The sequence below is a fragment of the Falco naumanni genome, chromosome 8, assembly GCF_017639655.2.
Source record: "Falco naumanni isolate bFalNau1 chromosome 8, bFalNau1.pat, whole genome shotgun sequence".
Taxonomy (NCBI): domain Eukaryota; kingdom Metazoa; phylum Chordata; class Aves; order Falconiformes; family Falconidae; genus Falco; species Falco naumanni.
This window is the reverse complement of record NC_054061.1, coordinates 20673882-20690642: the sequence shown is the minus strand read 5'-3', so window position 1 is coordinate 20690642 and position 16761 is coordinate 20673882. Positions and strand designations below refer to the sequence as shown.

Here is a 16761-nt window from a genome sequence, read left to right as displayed (position 1 = left end):
GTCCCAGAAGTGAATGTTGCTGTGGCACTGAGTAGGGCCTGTCCTTTTCAATATCAAAAGTCGCACATGTGGAATCCAAGGAAAGCAAAAGGAGTTATTCCCTATCTCCAGTCAGCAGGGGACGTTCAGCCACTTCCCAGGAAGCAGGCCCTCATTCGCAGTAGTGGTTGCTCTGTAAGAGAAATATCATAACTAACTAATACCCCACCATCATCCTCCTTTCTGTTAGCTTTTATATCTGAGCAAGCATCATATGATATGGAATATGCCATTGGTCACTTAGGGTCATGTGCCCTGGATATGTCCCTTCACAAGATCTTGCCCACTGTAGCCTTCTGGTGAGAGTGTGGGGAAAGGCTGGACAGACAGCTTTGGTGCTGTGCAAGCACTGCTCAGCAGTAGTCAAAACAGTGGTGTTTTACCACTGCCTTTCTATCTACCAACAGAAGCACAGCATTACAAGGGCTGCTGTGAGGCTCAGCCAGACCCAATAGAGTTGTCTGAGGTTCTGAAGATGCCACACCGTAGTGTCCCTGGTGCTGCTGCCTGCCTGACATAGGCAAAGTGTTGGTAAGAGGCGGTGAAATGCAGACTGCTGAATGTTGTCTGATGAACATTTTCACTGCTGTCTTGGGAAGGGTGCTGTGGGAGGTTAGTGCTTCAACCTGCTGTCCTTGTGTGCTGTTTGGCATCTATAGTAGCTTCCGCACTGCTGATGCTGCCATGATGGTTCCGCGGTCATCCTCAGTCAGGATTTGTAAGAGCACGTGATGAGGTGGATGTAACCTTTGTGGTCTTGACTTCCCCTGCTTGTGCAGTTGCACAGTTGGCTTTGGTAGGAACATGTGTGTGTGGTGTGCCATTGCACGCACGGCTCATTCTGATGTGTGAATGTTCAGAGAAAAGCCTGCAGAGCAGCCCAGCTCTAGTTTTAGGTGGCACAAATTCCCCCACCCGGTTGACATGGTGAGATTGCTTGCGCTTCAGCATCTGGTGTGGTTCTGTCCAAGAATAAGATCTGTGTGGAGTGGGATCAGAGGTGTCAGAGCTCTGATCACAGAATCCTTAAGAACTCCATTTCTATATGAAATTGCTGAAAAAGCACAAAGCATCCAGGCAGATTCCGTCTGCTGTCCTTGTGTAATAGTGGGCATCTACAGGAGTTTCCACAGCCATTGATGTTGCCGTGTTGGTTCCTCGATCCTCCTCAGGCAGGATTTTAACAGGGCGGTAAGGAGGTGTGTGTGACCTTTGGGTGCTCAACTTTCCCTGCTCGTCTGGTCTCAGCAGAGATGGTGTGTCCTCTTGCCAGTGTTGACTCATTCTGATACGTGCACGTAGACACGAAACCCTGCACAGCAGCACAGCTCTGGTGTTGTGTCGTGGAAATTCTCCCACCCAACTGCTATTTTCGGTGTGCTTGCGTTTCAGCCTTTGGTGTGGTTCTCTCAAGGAATAAAATCCCTGCAGAGTGGGATCTGAGGTGTCCCAGCTGTAATCGCAGACACTCTAAAAACGTGCAGCTCTGTGGTGTTTCCATTGGAGATTGCTGATAAGGGGCAAAAGGCTTCCGGGTGCAGTTCATGTGTCTGGGAAGAGTCTGCCAGGCACTGTGTGGCTTTGCATGGCTCCATAGTTTCTTTCTGCCAGTTGTGAGGGAAGGTGAGGATGTGCAAAGGCCTGGGTTGTGCTCAGAGTGGGGTTTAGAGCTGGGGCGTGTTGTTGGGTTAGAGCAGTATCTGGGTCTTGTAGTTGTGATCCTGCTAGTGGTACTGAGGTGGGCCTGGTCACGTGTTAAGGGTGAGGGTGACGTTGAGCGGGGAAGAGGGTTGCGTGGGGGGATTGGAGATGCTGGGTTGAACACGGCCTGTGTCATTGTGGAAGGACTGGAGAATGTCTGCTCAGCCCTGGAGATGACATTTGCCATGGCACGGGACAGAGTATATTCCAGTAGAAATCCTTGAGAAGACTCCCAGCACACACTGCTACTTTCCCACAACCTTCTCGGGACCTCCAGAAGTTCCACATATGGTAAGGCACTGGTGATCTTTGTGGTATTACTGATTGTTAAGTCACATGATAGACATGCCTTTAGTTCCTTTCTTTTGACATGGAATGTTACTGCTCAAATGGAAAATTTTGCACATTTTGGTCACGGAGCTACCCTTCACCGAATGTCTCTGTGTTATCTTTCTGCTCTGAGTCTTGCTAGGCAGGAGAAGAAGTTCTCTCTCTATTCAAGATGTTGGCAGTCCTTGGGTTTCAGTACAGTGAAATGGGTCCCTTTGGTTTTCTTCTCTGCTCTTACCAAAACCTCCCACCCGTTTGTGTTTTTCTTCTCTCTCATTGGCAGTGTGTTGGTAATGGTTGGTGAGATGCAGCCTGCTGAGTTCTGCAGCTGTCAGTCAGGTTGCAGATATTTGGGTGGTTGGCCATCAGTGTAAGATGTTTCTTTTCCCACTCTCTGGAGCCGAGGGTGACATTCACAGAATGTCCTTGGCTTTCACGTCTCCCTCTTGCTTCTGCTGTGATAGCAGTACATAATGGAGCACTACGCACTGTTCAGTGGTTTCAAGGCATTTGGAGAACCATAGTAGTTTCTTTCTTGACAGAAATCACTGTTAACTCTAAGGTAAAATGTCTCTCAGAGCCAGCTGGCCTGTCCTGAAAGTGTTTCTTTTCCAGAAGAAGCAACCACGAATTCTACAGGTGAGTTTCTTGTACCTAAAGAGGCTGCGTTTGAGATCTTGTACTTTTGTTCCCATTCAGCCGTGGTACCTTCATGTTGGATCAACCAAATATGTCTTGGATCGTAATGCCTATAGGTTTGGACAGCAAAGCACCGCCACCAGCTCTCGTTCCTGCTTCTGCTGCTTGCAGGAACAGCATGAGCTGATGGCAGAAGGACAGATGGGGAGGACCCCAGTGCGTTTCTGTGAGTAGATGTGTTTAGCATAGATGGGATTTCATATCCAAACCTCTGTGGTCTTCCCTTCGTGGCGTTTGTTTGGCTGAGTGACGCATGGCTCACATTAATGATGGAGTTCATGGGTACCAAGGTTCTTGGAGTGTTGTTCTGGCAGTGCGTGCCTGCCTGCAAGAAGAGGCAAGGGCTTGACACGTGGTGAGCAACTGGAAAAAATAGCTCTTCATCGAGGTGCAGGGAGAGTGCTTGGGAGATGAGGTTGCACCATGCCTTTTCAGCTTTCTTGGAGGATTGGTTGCTGGGCTGGATTTCCCGAAGGGAAGACTGCCCTGGATTTCCTGAACTCTTTGGAGCCTGTTTCATGGAGGTCTGAGTACCTGGGCCTTGGGCTTTTGTCTCTGATGGCGGTGGATTCTGCTCTGATGTGGCAGAGCTGTTCTTTGCCATGTGATGGCCTTGCTGTGTTGTTCGCTGGATCCTTGAGAGGACTGTATGCAAGGAAGAAGCAAGCATGTAAGAGAGAAAGAATGGAAATAAGGAAGAGATGGTATGGGAGATGACCAGCATCACCGCCCTTATCTCTGCATGCCGAATGAGGAGCTCGGCATCCTGGGTGCTCCAAGGCGCTGTGCAAGGCTTGATGAAAGGTGGTGAGGAAGAGGAATGGGAGCTCATGCCTTAGAGGGCATGTCCGTGCTGCGTGGGGTGAGGGTGATGTAGTCATCTAGAAAAGATGTTGGTGAAGGAGCCAAGGAAGAGACAAAGAGAGGACAGGGACGAGAAGGTGGAAGAAGAGCAGGATGGAAGGAAAAATGCAGAGAAAGTGAAGGAAACGAGAACGAAGCAAGCAACAGAGAGAAAGAAGATAAAGGATGATAAGATGGATGAGTTTATTAGCATGCCCGATCGCTATGGATTCCTATACACAGAAAGGCGGGGAGGGAGATAAAGGGAGAGATAACGAAAGAAGGAAAGAGCGGAAGAGAGGAAGTGAGTAAGGGAGGAAGAAAGATGCCAAAGACGGGAATGATGAGGAAACCATTTAAGCAGATGACCAGGGCGCGCCGATGTTACCTTGCAAGAGTATCGCAGAAGGAAGGTGAAAGAGAAGGAAGGAAACAATGGGAGTAAAAAGCAAGGAAGAAAGGAAGGGCTGATGAGAAGATGTCCAGCACGGGACGACATCACCTGTAGACGCTGAACGGCTTCGGTCCCTAACAGCCTCCGCCATGGTTAGTGTCCCTCTCTCCGGCACCGGTGGCCGGTAATTAGCGCTGATGGTCCGCAGTTAGCGCGGATGGCCCCGGCACTGAGGGCCACCGCCGCGGCGGTGAGGGGACTGGCGATGTGCCAGCGTGGGGTAAAGGAGGGGGCATGGTGGAAAAAGAAGGGAAAGGGGCGTAAAGGAAAGGGCACGGAAGGTAAGAACGAAAAGGATAAGGGAGAGAAGGAGGAGGCGGAACAGGCGGAAGGAGAAAAGAGCAGAAAGAGAAGAAAGGAACGAGGCAAGAGAAGGGAAGAAAAGGAATTGTGGGGAGAACGAAGGGGAACGTACGAAATGAAACGTCAGAAAGAGGAGGAAGGGGAGGAAGGCAGGCATGCAAGCCAAAGCCAGGCAGTGAGGAGACGGACAGCAAGAGGACGAGGCGGGGGGAGCAGCCGAGCGAGCGGGGAGATGGCCGGCGCGGGTCCGCGGTCGCTGTCGGGGAGCGTGCGAGGCGGCGGAGCAGCACACGGTGTCGCTGCAGGCTCAGGAACGGCGGCGGAGCGGCGCGTCGGCTCCGCCCCGGTGCGGCGGAGCCCGGCTGTGAGCGCGGGGGGGGGGGGGGGGGCGGCGCGGCGCGGGGCGGTCAGCAGAGCCGGCGCGTCCGTGGGGCGGCGGGGAGCCGTGCGGGGCCCGTGCGGGAAGGGCGGCGGGTGCGATGGGCGTGTGGTGGGCGCCCGCGGTGCGGGTGCTGGTGCTGCAGGCGGCCTGGGCGCTGGGCGGCGGGCAGGTGCGCTACTCGGTGCCGGAGGAAGCCAAGGCCGGGACGGTGGTGGGCCGCCTGGCGCAGGACCTGGGCCTGGAGGCGGGCGAGGCGGAGGCGCGGCGTCTGCGGCTGGTGGCGCAGGGCCGGCGGGCGAGCGTGGAGGTGAGCCGGGCGAGCGGGGCGCTGGTGGTGAGCTCGCGGCTGGACCGGGAGGAGCTGTGCGGGAAGAGCGCGCCGTGCGCCCTGCGCCTGGAGGTGCTGGTGGAGCGGCCGCTGCGCGTCTTCCACGTGGAGCTGGAGGTCACCGACATCAACGACAACGCCCCGCTCTTCCCCGCCGCCCGCAAAAACCTCAGTTTATCGGAGAACTCCCCCGCCGGGTCCCGGGTCCCGCTGGAGGGCGCGTCGGATGCAGATATCGGAGCCAACGCGCAGCTCTCCTATGCGCTCAGTCCCAACGAGCACTTTACGCTCGATGTTAAGTCCTCTGATGAAAATAGGAAATCCCTGTTCCTGGTTCTTGCGAAACCGCTGGACCGCGAGTCGGTGGCTGTGCACCGTCTGGTGCTGACGGCGAGTGACGGGGGCCGGCCGCCGCTGACGGGCACGGTGGAGCTGGTGATTTCGGTGCTGGACGCCAACGACAACGCACCCCAGTTCAACCAGTCGGTGTATAAAGCGCAGCTGCCGGAGAGCGCTGCCGAGGGGACGCTGGTGGCGCGGGTGAACGCCACGGATCCGGACGAGGGAATCAATAAGGACTTTTCTTACAGCATCGTCAGTTTGGATCCTGCAGGTAACAGAGACCTTTTCACCGTTGATCCGAAGACGGGCGAGATCCGTCTGACGGGCGACCTGGACTTTGAAGACGTGCAGTTACACGAGATACAAATCGAAGCGAGAGACAAAGGCTGGCCGCCGCTGTCGGGTCACTGCAACGTGGAGCTGGAGGTGCTGGACGTGAACGACCACGCGCCGGAGGTGTGGGTGACGTCGCTGTCGGTGCCGGTGCCGGAGGACGCGGCGGTGGGGACGGTGGTGGCGCTGCTGAGCGTGTCGGACCGGGACTCGGGGGCGAACGGTCGCGTGCGGTGCGCGGTGTGGCCGGCGTCGCCGTTCGGGCTGGTGGCGACGTTCGCGGGCTCGTACTCGCTGGTGCTGCGGGAGGCGCTGGACCGCGAGCGGGTGTCGGAGTACGAGGTGGAGGTGCGGGCGGAGGACGGCGGGGCGCCGCCGCTGCGCGCCAGCCGCGGGGTGCGCGTGCCGGTGTCGGACGTGAACGACAACGCGCCGGCGTTCGCGCAGGCCGTGTACACGGTGCTGGCGCGGGAGAACAACGCGGCGGGCGCGGAGCTGGCGCGGCTGTGGGCGCGGGACCCGGACGAGGCGGGCAACGGGCGCGTGAGCTACTCGGTGGCGGAGGGCGGCGGCGGCGCGGTGTCGGGCGGGGCGTGGCGGTCGGCGTCGAGCTACGTGTCGGTGGACGCGGAGAGCGGTCGGCTGTGGGCGCTGCAGCCGCTGGACTACGAGGAGCTGCAGGTGCTGCAGTTCGAGGTGCGGGCGGTGGACGCGGGGGAGCCGCCGCTGTGCGGCAACGCGACGGTGCAGCTCTTCGTGGTGGACGAGAACGACAACGCGCCGGCGCTGCTGCCTCCTGCCGGCGGCGGGCCGGGCCCCGGGGCCGCGGGCGAGGCGGCGTCGGGGCCGGGCTCGGGGGCGCTGTGGGCGTGGGCGGCGTGGGGGGCGCCGGCGGGGCAGGTGGTGGCGAAGATCCGCGCGGTGGACGCGGACTCGGGCTACAACGCGTGGCTGCGCTACGAGCTGTGGGAGCCGCGGGGGAAGGGCCCGTTCCGCGTGGGGCTGTACAGCGGCGAGGTGAGCACGGCGCGGGCGCTGGAGGAGGCGGACGGCCCGCGGCAGCGGCTGGTCATCGTGGTGCGGGACCACGGGGAGCCGGCGCGCTCGGTCACGGCCACGCTGAGCGTGTCGCTGGTAGAGGGCGCCGAGGCGGCTCTGGCGGCCGCGGGCTCGTCGTCTTCGGGGCCGGGGCTGCGTGCGGCGGCGGGCGCGGAGGGCGACGCGTCGGCGTCGGCGGCGACGAACGTGTGGCTGGTGGTGGCCATCTGCGCGGTGTCGAGCCTGTTCCTGCTGGCCGTGGTGCTGTACGGGGCGTCGCGGTGGGCGCCGCGGGCGGCCGTGCTGTCGGGTCCCGGGCCGGCGACGCTGGTGTGCGCCAGCGAGGTGGGGAGCTGGTCGTACTCGCAGCGGCAGAGCCGGAGCCTGTGCGTGACGGACGGCGCGGGCAAGAGCGACCTGATGGTTTTCAGCCCCAACTTCCCGCCGCCGCCCGGCCCCGCGGCGAAGGAGACGCAGCCGGAGCCGCCCGCTCTGCTGGACACGGTCAGTACCCCCCCCCGTCCCCGCCCCTTCCCGCGACGCCCCTGCCCCTCTGTCGCCCTTTTCGCCCGGCCCCCTGGCCGGCGGTGGCGGTGGCCGTGCTCAGCCCCCGATGCCCGAGGGTGGTGGTCGCTGGGCAGGTGCTGGAGGCTCCTGACGGCACCGTTGCACCTGCCTTTGTGTCCTTGCCGGAGCCCCTTGACTCTTGGGGTACGGGAGGAATGAAGATCTGGCCGCACCCTGCAGCAGTTCTTTTCCACAGCTGAGGTTTGCTCATCAGCGTTTGGGTTTTTCTGTCAGAGGCTGGAATGAACACCATTGCTGTTTAGAGCTGATGCGACATGACCTTTAGGAAGAGTATTGCTCCCAGGGCTGCCCCATTTCCATCTGAGCTGGCTGAGGCATTGCCGAGCATGAAGAGTCCGCAGTAGAGCATCTGCCCGATATTGTGTGTGTGATGCCTTTCTGTATTCTTTATGCATTTCCCAGAGTGGGGAATGTAGGATGCCTAGAGGAAAGCATGGGGCAGGATGGTCATAACGGATTTTTTTAAAGATGATTGTTTCCCAGGCTCTAAGGGCCTGGAGATGGAGGCCATCTGGATCTTGAGACAGTGTGTGTTACTGAGATGCCCACAATGTCCTTGTGGTGTGTTGTCCTTGGCTGGATGCCAGATGCCTCCTCGAACTACTGTGTCACTCCTATCGACAGTCAAACACAGGGAGAAAATAAGCTGAAAAAACCCCACTTGAGGTCCAAGATAAGGAGTCATCAGTAAAGTATCTGCCTGACACTGTGTGTGTGTGATGCCTTCATATGTTCTTAATGTTGCTGTCGTTGATGGGAAGGGTAAGCAAAAGCAAGTTTGAGCCTTGAGGTGAGAAAGGAAACTCTTTCATGTCCCAGAAGTGAATGTTGCAGTGGCACTGAGTAGGGCCTGTCCTTTTCAATATCAAAAGTCGCACATGTGGAATCCAAGGAAAGCAAAAGGAGTTATTCCCTATCTCCAGTCAGCAGGGCATGTTCTGCCACTTCTTAGGAATCAGGCCCTCATTCGGAGTAGTGGTTGCTCTGTAAGAAAAATATCATAAATAACTAATACCCCACCATCGTCCTCCTTTCTGTTAGCTTTTATATCTGAGCAAGCATCATATGATATGGAATATGCCATTGGTCACTTTGGGTCATGTGCCCTGGATATGTCCTCTCACAAGATCTTGCCCACTGTAGCCTTCTGGTGAGAGTGTGGGGAAAGGCTGGAGAGACAGCTTTGGTGCTGTGCAAGCACTGCTCAGCAGTAGTCAAAACAGTGGTGTTTTACCACTGCCTTTCTATCTACCAACAGAAGCACAGCATTACAAGGGCTGCTGTGAGGCTCAGCCAGACCCAATAGAGTTGTCTGAGGTTCTGAAGATGCCACACCGTAGTGTCCCTGGTGCTGCTGCCTGCCTGACATAGGCAAAGTGTTGGTAAGAGGCAGTGAAATGCAGACTGCTGAATGTTGTCTGATTAACATTTTCACTGCTGTCTCAGGAAGGGTGTTGTGGGAGGTTAGTGCTTCAACCTGCTGTCCTTGTGTGCTGTTTGGCATCTACAGTAGCTTCCGCACTGCTGATGCTGCCATGATGGTTCCGCGGTCATCCTCAGTCAGGATGTGTAAGGGCATATGATGAGGTGGATGTAACCTTTGTGGTCTTGACTTCCCCTGCTTGTGCAGTTGCACAGTTGCCTTTGGTAGGAACGTGTGTTTTCGATGTGCCACTGCACACACAGTTCGTTCTGATGTGTGAATGTTCAGAGAAAAGCCTGCAGAGTAGCCCAGCTCTGGTTTTAGGTGGCACAAATTCCCCCACCCGGTTGACATGGTGAGATTGCTTGCGCTTCAGCATCTGGTGTGGTTCTGTCCAAGAATAAGATCTGTGTGGAGTGGGATCAGAGGTGTCAGAGCTCTGATCACAGAATCCTTAAGAACTCCATTTCTATATGAAATTGCTCAAAAGGCACAAAGCATCCAGGCAGATTCCGTCTGCTGTCCTTGTGTAATAGTGGGCATCTACAGGAGTTTCCACAGCCATTGATGTTGCCGTGTTGGTTCCTCGATCCTCCTCAGGCAGGATTTTAACAGGGCGGTAAGGAGGTGTGTGTGACCTTTGGGTGCTCAACTTTCCCTGCTCGTCTGGTCTCAGCAGAGATGGTGTGTCCTCTTGCCAGTGTTGACTCATTCTGATACGTGCACGTAGACACGAAACCCTGCACAGCAGCACAGCTCTGGTGTTGTGTCGTGGAAATTCTCCCACCCAACTGATATTTTGGGTGTGCTTGCGTTTCAGCCTTTGGTGTGGTTCTCTCAAGGAATAAAATCCCTGCAGAGTGGGATCTGAGGTGTCCCAGCTGTAATCGCAGACACTCTAAAAACGTGCAGCTCTGTGGTTTTTCCATTGGAGATTGCTGATAAGGGGCAAAAGGCTTCCGGGTGCAGTTCATGTGTCTGGGAAAAGTCTGCCAGGCACTGTGTGGCTTTGCATTCCTCCATAGTTTCTTTCTGCCAGTTGTGAGGGAAGGTGAGGATGTGCAAAGGCCTGGGTTGTGCTCAGAGTGGGGTTTAGAGCTGGGGCGTGTTGTTGGGTTAGAGCAGTATCTGGGTCTTGTAGTTGTGATCCTGCTAGTGGCACTAAGTAGGGCCTGGTCATATGTTAAGCGTGAGGGTGACGTTGAGCGGGGAAGAGGGTTGCCTGTGGGGAATGGAGATGCTGGGTTGAACACGGCCTGTGTCATTGTGGAAGGACTGGAGAATGTCTGCTCAGCCCTGGAGATGACATTTGCCATGGCACGGGACAGAGTATATTCCAGTAGAAATCCTTGAGAAGACTCCCAGCACACACTGCTACTTTCCCACAACCTTCTCGGGACCTCCAGAAGTTCCACATATGGTAAGGCACTGGTGATCTTTGTGGTATTACTGATTGTTAAGTCACATGATAGACATGCCTTTAGTTCCTTTCTTTTGACATGGAATGTTACTGCTCAAATGGAAAATTTTGCACATTTTGGTCACGGAGCCATCCTTCACCGAATGTCTCTGTGTTATCTTTCTGCTCTGAGTCTTGCTAGGCAGGAGAAGAAGTTCTCTCTCTATTCAAGATGTTGGCAGTCCTTGGGTTTCAGTACAGTGAAATGGGTCCCTTTAGTTTTCCTCTCTGCTCTTACCAAAACCTCCCACCCGTTTGTGTTTTTCTTCTCTCTCATTGGCAGTGTGTTGGTAATGGTTGGTGAGATGCAGCCTGCTGAGTTCTGCAGCTGTCAGTCAGGTTGCAGATATTTGGGTGGTTGGCCATCAGTGTAAGATGTTGCTTTTCCCACTCTCTGGAGCTGAGGTTGACATTCACAGAGTGTCCTTGGCTTTCACATCTCCCTCTTGCTTCCGCTGTGATAGCAGTACATAATGGAGCACTACGCACCGTTGAGTGGTTTCAAGGCATTTGGAGAACCATAGTAGTTTCTTTCTTGACAGAAATCACTGTTAACTCTAAGGTAAAATGTCTCTCAGAGCCAGCTGGCCTGTCCTGAAAGTGTTTCTTTTCCAGAAGAAGCAACCACGAATTCTACAGGTGAGTTTCTTGTACCTAAAGAGGCTGCGTTTGAGATCTTGTACTTTTGTTCCCATTCAGCCGTGGTACCTTCATGTTGGATCAACCAAATGTGTCCTGGATCGTAATGCCTATAGGTTTGGACAGCAAAGCACCGCCACCTGCTCTCGTTCCTCTTCTGCTGCTTGCAGGAACAGCATGAGCTGATGGCAGAAGGACAGATGGGGAGGACCCCAGTGCGTTTCTGTGAGTAGATGTGTTTAGCATAGATGGGATTTCATATCCAAACCTCTGTGGTCTTCCCTTTGTGGCGTTTGTTTGGCTGAGTGACGCATGGCTCACATTAATGATGGAGTTCATGGGTACCAAGGTTCTTGGAGTGTTGTTCTGGCAGTGCGTGCCTGCCTGCAAGAAGAGGCAAGGGCTTGACACGTGGTGAGCAGCTGGAAAAAACAGCTCTTCATCGAGGTGCAGGGAGAGTGCTTGGGAGCTGCGGTTGTGCCATGCTTTTTCAGCCTTCTTGGAGGATTGGTTGCTGGGCTGGATTTCCCGAAGGGAAGACTGCCCTGGATTTCCTGAACTCTTTGGAGCCTGTTTCATGGAGGTCTGAGTACCTGGGCCTTGGGCTTTTGTCTCTGATGGTGGTGGATTCTGTTCTGATGTGGCAGAGCTGTTCTTTGCCATGTGATGGCCTTGCTGTGTTGTTCGCTGGATCCTTGAGAGGACTGTATGCAAGGAAGAAGCAAGCATGTAAGAGAGAAAGAATGGAAATAAGGAAGAGATGGTATGGGAGATGACCAGCATCACCGCCCTTATCTCTGCATGCCGAATGAGGAGCTCGGCATCCTGGGTGCTCCAAGGCGCTGTGCAAGGCTTGATGAAAGGTGGTGAGGAAGAGGAATGGGAGCTCATGCCTTAGAGGGCATGTCCGTGCTGCGTGGGGTGAGGGTGATGTAGTCATCTAGAAAAGATGTTGGTGAAGGAGCCAAGGAAGAGACAAAGAGAGGACAGGGACGAGAAGGTGGAAGAAGAGCAGGATGGAAGGAAAAATGCAGAGAAAGTGAAGGAAACGAGAACGAAGCAAGCAACAGAGAGAAAGAAGATAAAGGATGATAAGATGGATGAGTTTATTAGCATGCCCGATCGCTATGGATTCCTATACACAGAAAGGCGGGGAGGGAGATAAAGGGAGAGATAACGAAAGAAGGAAAGAGCGGAAGAGAGGAAGTGAGTAAGGGAGGAAGAAAGATGCCAAAGACGGGAATGATGAGGAAACCATTTAAGCAGATGACCAGGGCGCGCCGATGTTACCTTGCAGGAGTATCGCAGAAGGAAGGTGAAAGAGAAGGAAGGAAACAATGGGAGTAAAAAGCAAGGAAGAAAGGAAGGGCTGATGAGAAGATGTCCAGCACGGGACGACATCACCTGTAGACGCTGAACGGCTTCGGTCCCTAACAGCCTCCGCCATGGTTAGTGTCCCTCTCTCCGGCACCGGTGGCCGGTAATTAGCGCTGATGGTCCGCAATTAGCGCGGATGGCCCCGGCATTGAGGGCCACCGCCGCGGCGGTGAGGGGACTGGCGATGTGCCAGCGTGGGGTAAAGGAGGGGGCATGGTGGAAAAAGAAGGGAAAGGGGCGTAAAGGAAAGGGCACGGAAGGCAAGAACGAAAAGGATAAGGGAGGGAAGGAGGAGGCGGAACAGGCGGAAGGAGAAAAGAGCAGAAAGAGAAGAAAGGAACGAGGCAAGAGAAGGGAAGAAAAGGAATTGTGGGGAGAACGAAGGGGAACGTACGAAATGAAACGTCAGAAAGAGGAGGAAGGGGAGGAAGGCAGGCATGCAAGCCAAAGGCAGGCAGTGAGGAGACGGACAGCAAGAGGAAGAGGCGGGAGGAGCAGCCGAGCGAGCGGGGAGGTGGCCGGCGCGGGTCCGCGGTCGCTGTCGGGGAGCGTGCGAGGCGGCGGAGCAGCACACGGTGTCGCTGCAGGCTCAGGAACGGCGGCGGAGCGGCGCGTCGGCTCCTCCCCGGTGCGGCGGAGAGCCCGGCTGTGAGCGCGGGGGGGGCGGCGCGGCGCGGGGCGGTCAGCAGAGCCGGCGCGTCCGGGCGGCGGCGGGGAGCCGTGCGGGGCCCGTGCGGGAAGGGCGGCGGGTGCGATGGGCGTGTGGTGGGCGCCCGCGGTGCGGGTGCTGGTGCTGCAGGCGGCCTGGGCGCTGGGCGGCGGGCAGGTGCGCTACTCGGTGCCGGAGGAAGCCAAGGCCGGGACGGTGGTGGGCCGCCTGGCGCAGGACCTGGGCCTGGAGGCGGGCGAGGCGGAGGCGCGGCGTCTGCGGCTGGTGGCGCAGGGCCGGCGGGCGAGCGTGGAGGTGAGCGGGGCGAGCGGGGCGCTGGTGGTGAGCTCGCGGCTGGACCGGGAGGAGCTGTGCGGGAAGAGCGCGCCGTGCGCCCTGCGCCTGGAGGTGCTGGTGGAGCGGCCGCTGCGCGTCTTCCACGTGGAGCTGGAGGTCACCGACATCAACGACAACGCCCCGCTCTTCCCCGCCGCCCGCAAAAACCTCAGTTTACCGGAGAACTCCCCCGCCGGGTCCCGGTTCCCGCTGGAGGGCGCGTCGGATGCAGATATCGGAGCCAACGCGCAGCTCTCCTATGCGCTCAGCCCCAACGAGCACTTCGCCCTGGATGTACAAAAATCAAATGATCGAAATGTGGTACCCGATCTACTTTTAACGAAACCGCTGGACCGCGAGTCGGTGGCTGTGCACCGTCTGGTGCTGACGGCGAGTGACGGGGGCCGGCCGCCGCTGACGGGCACGGTGGAGCTGGTGATTTCGGTGCTGGACGCCAACGACAACGCACCCCAGTTCAACCAGTCGGTGTATAAAGCGCAGCTACCGGAGAGCGCTGCCGAGGGGACGCTGGTGGCGCGGGTGAACGCCACGGATCCGGACGAGGGAGTTAACAGTGAGGTGACATATACTGCGACCAATTTCATTCCCCCGAGTGGAAGAGATGTGATTACCGTGAATTCGATCACAGGGGAGATCCGTCTGACGGGCGCCCTGGACTTTGAAGACGTCAGTGTATTTGATTTCCGTATTGAATCCAGAGACAAAGGAACGCCGCCGCTGTCAGGTCACTGCAGCGTGGAGCTGGAGGTGCTGGACGTGAACGACAACGCGCCGGAGGTGTGGGTGACGTCGCTGTCGGTGCCGGTGCCGGAGGACGCGGCGGTGGGGACGGTGGTGGCGCTGCTGAGCGTGTCGGACCGGGACTCGGGGGCGAACGGTCGCGTGCGGTGCGCGGTGTGGCCGGCGTCGCCGTTCGGGCTGGTGGCGACGTTCGCGGGCTCGTACTCGCTGGTGCTGCGGGAGGCGCTGGACCGCGAGCGGGTGTCGGAGTACGAGGTGGAGGTGCGGGCGGAGGACGGCGGGGCGCCGCCGCTGCGCGCCAGCCGCGGGGTGCGCGTGCCGGTGTCGGACGTGAACGACAACGCGCCGGCGTTCGCGCAGGCCGTGTACACGGTGCTGGCGCGGGAGAACAACGCGGCGGGCGCGGAGCTGGCGCGGCTGTGGGCGCGGGACCCGGACGAGGCGGGCAACGGGCGCGTGAGCTACTCGGTGGCGGAGGGCGGCGGCGGCGCGGTGTCGGGCGGGGCATGGCGGTCGGCGTCGAGCTACGTGTCGGTGGACGCGGAGAGCGGTCGGCTGTGGGCGCTGCAGCCGCTGGACTACGAGGAGCTGCAGGTGCTGCAGTTCGAGGTGCGGGCGGTGGACGCGGGGGAGCCGCCGCTGTGCGGCAACGCGACGGTGCAGCTCTTCGTGGTGGACGAGAACGACAACGCGCCGGCGCTGCTGCCTCCTGCCGGCGGCGGGCCGGGCCCCGGGGCCGCGGGCGAGGCGGCGTCGGGGCCGGGCTCGGGGGCGCTGTGGGCGTGGGCGGCGTGGGGGGCGCCGGCGGGGCAGGTGGTGGCGAAGATCCGCGCGGTGGACGCGGACTCGGGCTACAACGCGTGGCTGCGCTACGAGCTGTGGGAGCCGCGGGGGAAGGGCCCGTTCCGCGTGGGGCTGTACAGCGGCGAGGTGAGCACGGCGCGGGCGCTGGAGGAGGCGGACGGCCCGCGGCAGCGGCTGGTCATCGTGGTGCGGGACCACGGGGAGCCGGCGCGCTCGGTCACGGCCACGCTGAGCGTGTCGCTGGTAGAGGGCGCCGAGGCGGCTCTGGCGGCCGCGGGCTCGTCGTCTTCGGGGCCGGGGCTGCGTGCGGCGGCGGGCGCGGAGGGCGACGCGTCGGCGGCGACGAACGTGTGGCTGGTGGTGGCCATCTGCGCGGTGTCGAGCCTGTTCCTGCTGGCCGTGGTGCTGTACGGGGCGTCGCGGTGGGCGCCGCGGGCGGCCGTGCTGTCGGGTCCCGGGCCGGCGACGCTGGTGTGCGCCAGCGAGGTGGGGAGCTGGTCGTACTCGCAGCGGCAGAGCCGGAGCCTGTGCGTGACGGACGGCGCGGGCAAGAGCGACCTGATGGTTTTCAGCCCCAACTTCCCGCCGCCGCCCGGCCCCGCGGCGAAGGAGACGCAGCCGGAGCCGCCCGCTCTGCTGGACACGGTCAGTGCCCCCCCCTTCCCCGCCCCTTCCCGCGACGCCCCTGCCCCTCTGTCGCCCTTTTCGCCCGGCCCCCTGGCCGGCGGTGGCGGTGGCCGTGCTCAGCCCCCGATGCCCGAGGGTGGTGGTCGCTGGGCAGGTGCTGGAGGCTCCTGACGGGACCGTTGCACCTGCCTTTGTGTCCTTGCTGGAGCCCCTTGACTCTTGGGGTACGGGAGGAATGAAGATCTGGCCGCACCCTGCAGCAGTTCTTGTCCACAGCTGAGGTTTGCTCATCAGCGTTTGGCTTTTTCTGTCAGAGGCTGGAATGAACGCCATTGCTGTTTAGAGCTGATGCGACATGACCTTTAGGAAGAGTATTGCTCCCAGGGCTGCCCCATTTCCATCTGAGCTGGCTGAGGCATTGTCGAGCATGAAGAGTCCGCAGTAGAGCATCTGCCCGATATTGTGTGTGTGATGCCTTTCTGTGTTCTTTATGCATTTCCCAGAGTGGGGAATGTAGGATGCCTAGAGGAAAGCATGGGGCAGGATGGCCATAAAGGATTCTTTTAAAGATGATTGTTTCCCAGGTTCCAAGGGCCTGGAGATGGAGGCCATCTGGATCTTGAGACAGTGTGTGTTACTGAGATGCCCACAATGTCCTTGTGGTGTGTTGTCCTTGGCTGGATGCCAGATGCCTCCTCGAACTATTGTGTCACTCCTATCCACAGTCAAACACGGGGACAAAATAAGCTGAATAAACCCCACTTGTGGTCCAAGATAAGGAGTCAGCAGTAAAGTATCTGCCTGACACTGTGTGTGTGTGATGCCTTCATATGTTCTTAATGTTGCTGTCGTTGATGGGAAGGGTAAGCAAAAACAAGTTTGAGCCTTGAGGTGAGAAAGGAAACTCTTTCATGTCCCAGAGGTGAATGTGGCGGTGGTACTGAGTAGGGCCTGTCCTTGTCAATATCAAAAGTCGCACATGTGGAATCCAAGGAAAGCAAAAGGAGTTATTCTCTATCTCCAGTCAGCAGGGGATGTTCAGCCACTTCTTAGGAATCAGGCCCTCATTCGGAGTAGTGGTTGCTCTGTAAGAGAAATATCATAAATAACTAATACCCCACCATCGTCCTCCTTTCTGTTAGCTTTTATATCTGAGCAAGCATCATATGATATGGAATATGCCATTGGTCACTTTGGGTCACGTGCCCTGGATATGTCCCCTCCCGATATCTTGCCCACCTGTAGCCTTCTGGTGAGAGTGTGGGGAAAGGCTGGACAGACAGCTTTGGTGCTGTGGAAGCACTG

At 58.0% G+C, this 16761-nt stretch overlaps 2 protein-coding genes across 2 annotated transcripts; both read left to right on the top strand.

Moving 5' to 3' along the window:
- The first annotated feature begins 4807 nt into the window (after positions 1–4807).
- On the top strand, positions 4808–7518 carry LOC121092568 (protocadherin alpha-3-like). The gene has a single exon (XM_040603782.1). It carries the CDS (start codon positions 4849–4851, stop codon positions 7516–7518), a length of 2670 nt encoding a protein of 889 aa, XP_040459716.1. The 5' UTR covers positions 4808–4848.
- Positions 7519–11193: 3675 nt separating this feature from the next.
- Positions 11194–15627, top strand: LOC121092567 (protocadherin alpha-2-like). The gene has a single exon (XM_040603781.1). The coding sequence runs from the start codon at positions 13033–13035 to the stop codon at positions 15625–15627; it is 2595 nt and encodes an 864-aa protein (XP_040459715.1). The 5' UTR covers positions 11194–13032.
- The last annotated feature ends 1134 nt before the right edge of the window (positions 15628–16761 follow it).